Here is a 10,789-nt window from a genome sequence, read left to right on the forward strand (position 1 = left end):
GTCCTCTGAACTCTGAGTTCCTGGTTATGGGCAATCTATACATAGAATGCGCTTGGCCAAGGAGTTCACAACATTGCCATCCGGAAGTATAAGGACCAACACACAAACTCTGTGTAACCATGAACGTTTATAGTCAAGTTAATACAGTTTAGTGAGAACAACTCACAACGCGGATGGCAAAAACAATAACAAAGGCCTGAGTGACGTCATCTGCATACTATCTATACATAATATTGCTATTGGCCTCATGCCTTGAAAATGAATTCAGCGCTTCGGCTCACTTGAGAAATACTTGTAATTTTTCCTCTTTGTGACAAATTTGTATGTTTAATCCATTTTTAATCTGTTTTTTCTATGAATGTAGAAATCTTAACAGGCAGCTACGCCTCTGGCTTTCAACTATTAGAATGTAACAATTGCTTATTTCAAGTGTGTACAAAGTGTACAATTTGCTGTGTCACTTTGAACCTAGGGTGGCAATATTAGTAGTGCACGTGAATCTCGTGAAAAGTAAATCACTGCTCAAGCCTGTGGGGAGTTCTGTGATCGTAATCACAACATAATTCACTATGTATAATACTGTTATTGTAAACCATCCTATTGTTCACTCATCCCAGGGAGGTACTTGCTGTGTCTTCTATCCCCCTATATCTGTTTTCCAACTTGCTTTCTGTCTTTGTCTTGGAATGAGATTATGTACTTGGTTTTGTCCTGGCCCTGGCTGAGATGGAAACAGTCAAATGCATAGTTAGTTTTGGGAGATGATATTTTTTCCTTGTAAATCATCTCTCTGTTATGCACTGTATTATGTTTGTTGTTTTGAATGTGTAATGTAAGCATTTGAGTGAATCTACATCTGATCCCCATTTCTTCCCCCATTCCCCTTTGCCATACCTTTTCTTGGGTACTTTAATTGTAATTCTGGAACTTTTTACTATCCCATTTTCTTCCTTTTTACTGGCGCTGATAAGACCATAAAGTGTTGCAAGCACCGTTAAACTCTTAAATACAATTAAAAACCAGACCCTTCGTTTTTTTTTTTATATACCGTAAATAAAGAAGTAAAAATCCCAAACGGTGAAAAAAAAATCGGCTTAATGTCTTGTTTTGAAACAAGATACAACCTCCACACCTCAACATTTAGAAACACTAACAAAAAAACATCCACAAAACTCAGCGAACATATTTGGAAATTAAAAGACAACAAACTAGACCACAACATTTCATGGAAAATTTTATCTAAAGCAACAGGATACACACCAACATCAAAACAATGTAGCTTATGCCTGGAAGAGAAATATACTATAATCAAACCCGGTTTCTATAGCGTGAAACGGACAATAGCAATTGTTTGCTATCATATATGGATAGGACTCTAGTCTATAACAAAGTACATTCTGCCAAATTTAACAGACTCAGCTACCCATTCACTGTTGATTGGACAGGGGTCGGAAGAAATCTCGACTGCACACGGGATCGATCTTGGTCCCTTTGTGTGTGAAGCGAGTGCTCTACCAACTGAGCTATTAGGACCCCCCCCCCCCCATATTTTCAACGGACCAATAAAAGAAGAAGATCGATAGAGAAAAATGTTTCTTCTTTAAACGTCTTGATTATGATTTGTTGTTGCAGAAGTTAAGTTCCTATCCACTTTCCTTTTATTTACAATTGTGTCGGTCAAATTAAGTCTATTTGTCTCTGGCAAAGAGCAAAACAAGACAATCATTAAGAAAAAGCAAATTGCCATCGCAGAATAGCACGCGGCAAACGATGCGTCGTCGTCATCTTTAGGTATGGCAAAAGCGAACGCGAAAGATCCCAGACTGGCCACGGCGCAGGTAAATCCGAGGGCAACACTTCGAGCAGCCGTTGGGAAAATCTCCACCACCAGTAAATAATTGACTGCCAAAGCGGCCAGTGTCACCGCTTTTGCGATATAGGTAGATATTTTGATAACGGTTTCTTGAGTGTATCCTTCCGCCAGGAACAAAAAGCCTACAACTATGAAGCAAGATGTACTTCCGAGAAGGGAATATAAAAATCCCGTGCGGCGTCTTCCGATACAATTTGAGACTGGACCTGCAGACACTAAGACAACCGCTTGTAGAATGCTGGATATGATGGCGTTCTCATAGAAATTTCCAGGCACTGACTTAAGTCCAAAAGAAAACGCACGATAGAGAATCAAACCCAGCGTCGTCAAAAGGGAGAGCTGAGTCGTTTTTATGGCGTACTCCTTTGTTCGGAAAAGGTCAAAATAAGAGAAAGTTTGTTCTTGCTCATCCTGATCATTTTCAATGGATGCCAAAAATAATTCAAGTGTATCCCTTGTAATCGGCTGTTTACCATTCCGCTTGGCTATTTCTTGTATAACGTCCACACCTTTTTCTATTTTTGAATTAATAAATAACCACCTTGGACTTTCATCTACAACAAAATAACCTAGGCATGCTAGACATGAATATAGAAATATGAATCCGTGAAGATATTTCCAGTTTTTAAACATCGTCATCATGACGCACAGTATACACAGAGAAAGGGACATAATTGGCCTAGATACTGCGATCCCTCGCCATTTTGAACTAAGAAACTCCACAGCGAAAACGTAAGATGAGAGCGCAATCGCGTAAGATCCAGATGTCAAGAAAAAGGAAAAACAGGCATAGGTTTGCCAGTTGGATGAGAAAATAGCTGCTCCCGAACAAATCATCACAACTGCAATGCTCATATAGAGACTAGTTTTTCGTCCTAACCTTTCTGAAACTTGCCCAATGAATACAGCCCCGAACACAAACCCTGCGTTTGTTACTATGAGGATGACTGTTGTAATCCATTCTCTGTCACAAACAAGATTAAACTCTGTTATAATAGTGGACGATTCTGGATTGAATTCTATCCCTCCTTCACAATATTCGATCACATCACAATTCCTGATGTATTCTTTTGACATAGCATCACTAACATTTCTTATAATATTCGAATCACGATTTATAAGAAGAGAATTCAATGAGTTTTGTCCCATGTTTGAAACATTACGGGAATGAGTTTTGCTTACAGTCTTTAGCACCTCCGAAATAGAATTGTGGCTAAGTATTTGAGTGTTTGAATGATAACTTCTTAACTCATCACTATGGTTAAAATTAAAATCTAAGCTTCCGTTTGACTTAAAGCCATTTTTACACCTCCATCCAGGGTTGTAGTTGCCGAAAATCATTATAAAAGCCCCCCAGACAAACAGCAATCTAACCAAGCATATGCAGAAAATTTGGACAATTTGATAACAGCCACACGGGCCTGCTTCTGCTAAAATACTATCCATCGTTGCCTTCAATGTGTTGGAATTCGACGCAAGGCCAGACTGAAAAGTGCTGAAAAAGAATGATAAAACAAGATTATTAACAACATATAATATATATATATATATATATATATATATATATTATATATATATATATATATTTATCATTACATAGACACGAAGAGAGAGAGAGAGAGAGAGAGAGTGTGTGTGTGTGTGTGTGTGCTCTAGTAGGCGTCGCGAACTACCTTTTCAAGGCTGGAAATTGCAGTTACGTCCTTTTAACATAAAATTTGATACCAGACGCAAGCTTGAATCTTTGCTTTTGAGAATATTCTGATATATTAGCTTATTTATTATATATAAAATATATATATATATATATATATATATATATATATATATATATATATATAATGTTATCCTTATTAGCAGGTGTTCAAGATGCCAGTAATAAAAGGTATTTTAACTTTTGAATTCGTTCCAAAAGCGGCGTTCTCAAGGTCGCATCGCTGTTTGTAACTGGTTCGAAAATACAAACAGACAATGTCTTAAGACTACAATATTATTGTCATTGCGCAACTTTGTAACGTAGCCAATATTATACGAGTGTCACACTTGTTTTTTGTTGTTCGTTTTTCATTGGGGACGTGACCCCAACCGCTGCACGAGATTCCAGTGCGCGTTGGGAAAAAAAAAGTTCGAATTTTCAAACACGAGAGTGTTGGAAATATTTTATTCTCCACTTCAATCGATTCCCCTTTGAATAGAAGACAATTTTCAAAACGTTTTTATGATAGGCTACTTTTATTTTTTTTAAACCTTATTTTTTGTTTAATCTAACGCTTGATAATCTGACTTAACACATTATTGTTGTTAACTTGATATCGTTACGCGTTGCTATAATTTATGTTAAGGAGTAAAATAATGCTTAGTCGAATAGATGCTATGAGTTTGGTTAAAAACTCATAATATTCGCCAGCCGATATAACGTACCAACACACAAAACTATGTGTAGTCTTAAACTCAAACGTTAATAGTCTGGTTGATACAATGATATATATTATATTCAGAATTACCTATAAAAATGACTGGCTAAAAACAATAACAAAGAGCTGGGTGACGTCAAAATAATTCCTTGTACACATCAATTCTGACCATCAAAGCAGTAACACATTTTATCTAGCACACAGACTTCGTGGACATTTGTTAAAATAGTAAAACAGTTCACCTATGGGACTGGCGAAATAAAACTTAAAGCACTTTATTATGCTGGTTGGTTAGAGATAGATATGTATCTAAAGGATATTGAGACAAAGAGTTTGAATGACATCGACTATATTCCCCCTATGGTTTTGGAAGCTGCATTTATTTTAAGTTAAAAATCGAAATACAGTCCACTCCGCTTAAACTCCGCACATCGGTTAATCACAAAGTCCACTTATACGCTTCACATTCCCGAAAAACATTTTTCCCTATATAATCTATCCGCTTAATCGCACACCTTCTCCGCGTAATCGCTACACCTTGATTCCATCTTGATTGGACAACAATATACCCATCAGCAGTGAACTGACTTCTCAGGATCTACTGGACTCTGTTTAGCCACATAAAAGACTACGCCTTGATAGTGAAGATAAGGATGACTTATTGAAGTGTTAAACACCACCCCTAACTTACACTGAAAAACTTGACATAGTGGACAAACTACGTGGCTTCATCCAAGAAGAATGCTTGACAGTTGTTCTACCACCATTAGCGAGATTGGAGACAAGGGTTTATAAACAGCTTGCACAGAATAGAAAGCAATCAACACCACGTATACAATTCTTACAAACAATAATATCACATTTTGTTGGCGATAAAACTTTTTTTTTAAAAAGAAAAGAAAAACAAACAAAAAAGAATAGAAAAGAAAAACCAAAAAAAAAAAGAAAAAAAAAGAAAAAACAACAACTAAAAATCTAACACAATAAAGAAACAAAAAATAAAACAAATAAAAAACAAACAAAAAAAAAACTTTCTTTTGTCTTAAACATGACGGTCCCAATCCCCTAGAAAACTCAGAGTGGAAGGTCCAAACTGAATGTTATATGAAAGCTGGTGTTAGATGCTATTTTTAGCTTCTCCGCTTAACCCTCTCCTTTCCACCCATAAGAAAATCGTCCCATTCGTTACGATGCTGCCAACAATTTTCTCATTCTAATTCCTTTTGTACTTCACCATATTTGAATGTTGCTATAGTTAAAGTATATTAACGTTGTATTGAGGAGCTCGTTCAGCAAGAAAAAGTATGTATAGCAAGAGCTAACAGATTTTGTATTTGAGTGAAGTAAATCTATTTTTGTATAGGTTTTGTGTGAAATTTTGGGGACAATCTGGAAAATGGCCGGTAAGGGGAGAGTTAATCGACACACTAACCCGAATTCCCAAGGATGTGCGAATAAGCGGAGTAGACTGCGCCACTGTCTAAAGTATTTATATTATATTATGTTGTACAAATGTATAAATATATATTTATTTTTTTTTTTAATTTAATTATTACATGATTATTAGAGTTTTGAGTTTTCAATAAAATAATTGAATGAAATTGGTCTGGATTAGATTATCTAGCTTTGGAAACTTGAATAGACCATTGATGGCCTATTGGTATCATTATGCAAAATGACGGCAGCTGGTTGGCGCGATAATGAGTAATATTAATAAGAATAATATATTATGCTGTTTTTAAGCTTAACTCACTCAACCCTAACACCCACTATATGCGTTGTTTTCCCAGGTTACTTTTACCCCATGCCTATTTATTTCGTTTTTCTGAGACAAATTATAGGCGTAGTATCAAAGCTAATGTTTTTAGTTTTTGCATGGTAATGGTAGTTAAATAAAACTATCTCTGCACATGCTCATTTTTAATACATTTTTTCCAATTTTGAAAAGTAGTAAAAATCTCTAGAACCAGTTAGCTCCCGTACTGTGGAAAAAACTTAGATTTAAAAATTTGGCCATAAAACTCGTCCCTCAAATATCGATCGATTTAAATTACCCTCGTATTAGCAACAAAAAATAACTCTCAAATTCGGGACTTAAATGGAGAATTCGCGAACTCCCAGGTTGGAGAGCCTTTGCCATAATGAATGTCATTTAGATTCATCGACATTTTGAAGGTCGAGTTTTCTGACCAAATGTTTTAAATACACGAGTTTTTTCCACAGTTGATAGTCTAAACCCATGACGTAACTATAACAATCTTTTTAAGGAAGTTGTGACTATTTGAGTTTTGGCGAAAACAGGTCGAAATACGTTCCCGCAGAGATGACCCAAAACCCACATTTTATAACCAGCAGCGTGGCTCAGCGGTACGGTCTTTGCTTCTTTGCTGCGCTGTGTGACCTTGAGCAAGTCATCTCACCCTAGCTCAATTTCCGGTGCTGCACTGCGGCTGACGCCTGGGTTATCGCAGCCTTCTCTTAGAATAGACCCTAGAGACAAATTTTCCCTGTGGGATGAATAAAGGGAATTTATTTTTTTTTAAAGATATAAATACAATAATCAAACTCATGTAAATTTATTGAAGCCAGACAAAATGTTGCTGTGAATGCTTCAAAATTTTTTTCAATAGGTTTAAAGGATCCAATTGGATTCAATAGTCTGATGTCACGCCGCCCGTCAACGGCGGCCATATTGGTTCTAAACAAAGAAAATCAATACTTTCTATTCTTCATGCTGGCTAGAACTTTTCATATGTCTTGTGATCAGAATGTGTAAAAGTCAAAACATGATCAATTTATGGGGTTTTTTTCCTCTGGATACGCTTTTATGCTCGCCGGAGAAATATTTCTTAAGGGCGTCCGCCATTGTTCCGATAGTTTAGAGCCAGTTACTAAGTTACCATGCGTCATTACGAGGGAAGTGACGTTACCACTGTTGAAGAGTATTGTCGATGGATTGGTGTGTATTCTGTAGATCCACGAAAAGCGCTGCGCGATCGATCGAGGGAACAATAAATCGACAGAAAGCGCTTAACACACACACACACACACACACACACACACACACACACAAACACATTTGCATTCATACATTATGACTTTGTTGTTAATTGAAGCTATTTACAGCGTGTCGCAGATGTGTTCGGTGAACAAAGAAAAATTAGCAACAGTCTCATTACAGATGTATGATCTCCAAAGGCTATATGCATTCAAATCAAAAGAGCGGAACAAGCCAATGGTGTTCATTTTTATCATGATATTAGATTCATTGTATTTCCAATTTTTACGAGTTTTTAATATTTGTGGCTATGTGGTCTTGTGGTATGACACTCGCTTTCGGATCGGAAGTTCCTGGGTTCGAGCCTCACTCGGCGCATAGTTGAGTCCTTGGAAAAAGGCTCTTTACTCACATTCTCTCACCTTACTCGGGTGTAAAATGAGTACCTGGCTGTTAACCGCCTTGTCTCTGTCGGAAAAAAGTTGTATTATCGCCCAACAGGCGTCATGTCTCGTTCTACATGTTATGTGTTGCTATGGGTCATGGACCAATGTGAAACGCTTTGGAAAGGTTTAGTGTAGATTGGGCTATATAAAAGCTCAAGTTTTTGTGTGTGTATGTGTTTTTTTTTTGGTGTGTTTTTTTTTTTTTGTTCTTTTTTTTTTTTTTTTTGGGGGGGGGGGTGTGTTTTGTTTTGTTTTCTTTCTTTGTTTTGTTTTGTTTTGCTTTTGTTTGTTTGTTGTTTGTTTTGTTTTTGTTTTTTGTTTTTGTTGGGGTTTTTTCTTGTTTTGTTTTGTTTTGTTTTTTTAGTTTGTTTTTATTTTTATTATAAAGGGCTACCCAGGCGTGAACATGTAATAATCCACGTCGCCATACAGTATTGATACTTTGCATTTAGCTAAAAAAAAAAACCCCACAACATCCACCAGCCGGATAAAATGTAGGCCTATCAACACATAAAACATAAGATAAGATCAAATATATTTTATTGATCCTGAATAGAAATTATTATAATATGTTTCACATCATTCATCATTATTAAGAGTTTTATGAATTAAACATATCTAATTGATAAAAAATACGAGGTAAATTTTAGACAAAATAAGATAAATCATCCCAACCCTCTCATTGGAAAACCCTATCATGTCTTAGTAACTACGTAATCGTTGAATAATGCTTTGCGCGTGTTGAATTTAAAAAATCATTCAATGTTTGCAGAACATTTGCGCACATTTTATTATAATATATAATAAGGCGTCGCAGTCCTAATGGCGCTTGCCGTGAACTGTTTTTGTTCAAGTGGATCTAACGATTTCTATAGAGATGGTTCTCCATTTCTCTCTGTCCTGTGCCAGTAGTTTTAGTTGAGAGAGGTCTTTGTTGGTACGAAGGTGTCTTGGAAGAGATGGTTCTTGATTTTGCTGGGTGCTGGCTGTTTGGTCGTGTTGTGATGAGTCTAGGTGTTGTTTGTAGTACTGTTGAAGATCTTGGTTTAGTGATGTTGGGAATGAGGTGGGTGTTCTGCCAGCGTACTTTTTGCCATTCTGTGACAGGTATTCCTCCATGGCCGTTTGTGCAGGGATTGACTCGTCTCGCCTAAGAATATGTCCGAAAAGTTTCCATCTTTGGTATTTGATGGTGTCGCTGATTGGTCTCTTTTGGCAGCGTTCGTATAGTTCGCCATTTGATATTTTATCTGGCCAATATATTCCTAACATTGTTCTTAGATGTTTTCTGTGTAGTGCGTTAATTTTTCTAAGTTTGATTTTGTTAGTCCCCATGTGCCGCAGTTGTAGAGGAGTATGGGCAGGACGAGTGCTTCGTAAAGTTGGATTTTTCTTTGTTGACTGATGAAATCACCGTTCCAAATGTTTCTGAGGGACTGGAATGTCCGTTGAGCTAAAAGTTTTCTTTGATGGATATCTTCGTTTTCGTTGATGAGGTTTCCTAATTTTCTTACACTTTTCCACTTATCTTGATTCCTATGGGTAGTTGTGAGTTCTGTTTTTGACTCGTTTACTTTTAAGTTCCATTCTTTGAGCACATTTGAAATAATGGGGATGAATCTTTCAGCTTCATGTTTTGTGTCGAATATTAAGTCTACGTCGTCTGCATAAATGAGTTCTGTTGTTAGTCTGTTGCTTATGGGTATATGTGTTCTTAATTCTTTTAAAGCTGCTTCTAAGTATACTATGAATAATATTGGACTTAAGATATCGCCTTGTGGGGTTCCTAATGTTGTGTTAATTGTGATCGATTCTTTTCCTGAGGTGAAGACAAGAGAAGTGTTAGCTAATAGTATTTTGATGAGTTTAATGTCGTCTTGTCCAGAAATGTCTCTATGACTGTTAAAAGTTTGTGTCTGTCGATTGTGTCGAAGGCTGAACTCATGTCTATTCCTAGTATTGTTAGTTCTTCTTTGTATTTTTGAGTTTTTGCTTTTAGCCATCGATGGGCCCAAACAATGTCACTGGTGCTGCGATCTTTTTTGAATCCGCTCTGCGATGGTGAAAGGTATGTCTCTACTTTTGGTCTGATTCTATTTAGAGTTATGATGCTAATTAGTTTCCTAAATGTTGATAAAAGCACTATTGGTCTCAGATTTTCTACAGGTCCCTTTTTCTTGTTTGGTTTTTATTGATAAGTATTAATTTTCCAGATCCTATTTCTATGTGTGTTTTATGTGTGAAGATTTCATTGAAGATGTTTGCTAATGTTTGATGTTGTGTAGTGGAAAGGCACTTTAGTTCTTCTGCTTTGATTGTGTCGAGTCTTGCAGCTTTGTTGTTGTTTAGTTGTCCGATTGCCGCGCAGACTTCATCTGATGTAATGGGCGTGTCAAGTGCTGAATTTTGATCAGAATGGTTGGATTTCGTGGTCTCCTTTGTATTTATCTTCAAAATATAATTTGATTCGTTTTGTTATATCCTTATCATCGCACATTGTTTTGCCGTCTTCGTCCGTTATGATTAACTTACTGTATTTCTTTTGTTTGATCTTCTCCACTGCTTTATACATTTTCATACAGTCTGGTGCTTTTTGAATTTCAGCGGCTATTTCATCAATTTTGGTTATGTGGCACATTTTATTGGCGATTGAAAATGCTCGTCGCAGAAGTATTTCATAAAGGCGTCCGCCATTGTTCCGATGGTTTAGAACCGGTAACTAAGTCACTGTGCGTCATAACGAGGGAAATGACATCATGACTGATGAAGCCTATTGGTGATTTTTCTCAGCATGACCCATGGGTATGTTCACAACTTTCATAAACACAGGCAATCGTTGTACATGTTTTTTGCCATCCGTGTTTATGAGTAATTATCACCAAATTGTATGAACCAGACTATAAACGTTCAAGGTTACCCGTCGTTTTGTGTGTTGGTCCTGTATACTTCGGGATGGCAATAATATGAGCTTCTTAGCCAAGCTCATACTATCTATTAACCCGACTATAAACGTTCAAGGTTACACATAGTTTTCTATTTCCTGATGGCAATGTTTTGA

The 10,789-nt window shown here is 36.6% G+C and overlaps 2 protein-coding genes across 3 annotated transcripts; both read right to left on the bottom strand.

Annotated features, from left to right (window-relative positions):
* Window positions 1-1,117: 1,117 nt before the first annotated feature.
* Window positions 1,118-4,596, bottom strand: LOC144956495 (organic cation transporter 1-like). Of its 2 annotated transcripts, none has more exons than XM_078887035.1 (2): window positions 4,378-4,596; window positions 1,118-3,358 (listed from the first exon to the last, which is right to left on the bottom strand). In XM_078887035.1, exon 2 carries the CDS (start codon window positions 3,317-3,319, stop codon window positions 1,601-1,603), a length of 1,719 nt encoding a protein of 572 aa, XP_078743161.1. In that variant the 5' UTR covers window positions 3,320-3,358; window positions 4,378-4,596; the 3' UTR covers window positions 1,118-1,600. The 2 variants fall into 2 exon arrangements, with proteins under 2 accessions (XP_078743161.1, XP_078743162.1); XM_078887036.1 differs by having other exon boundaries at window positions 1,118-3,368.
* A 4,412-nt stretch (window positions 4,597-9,008) lies between these two features.
* Window positions 9,009-9,734, bottom strand: LOC144956394 (uncharacterized). The gene has a single exon (XM_078886893.1). The coding sequence runs from the start codon at window positions 9,732-9,734 to the stop codon at window positions 9,009-9,011; it is 726 nt and encodes a 241-aa protein (XP_078743019.1).
* Between the last annotated feature and the right edge of the window lie 1,055 nt (window positions 9,735-10,789).

This window comes from Berghia stephanieae, chromosome 11 (genome assembly GCF_034508935.2).
Source record: "Berghia stephanieae isolate SIO BIC M18660-M18661 chromosome 11, UCSD_Bste_1.3, whole genome shotgun sequence".
NCBI lineage: Eukaryota > Metazoa > Mollusca > Gastropoda > Nudibranchia > Aeolidiidae > Berghia > Berghia stephanieae.

Excerpts from the sequence above, each read along its gene's own strand:
- LOC144956495 (XM_078887035.1), bottom strand. The coding sequence starts at position 3,319 with ATGGATAGTATTTTAGCAGAAGCAGGCCCGTGTGGCTGTTATCAAATT.
- LOC144956394 (XM_078886893.1), bottom strand. The coding sequence starts at position 9,734 with ATGGCTAAAAGCAAAAACTCAAAAATACAAAGAAGAACTAACAATACT.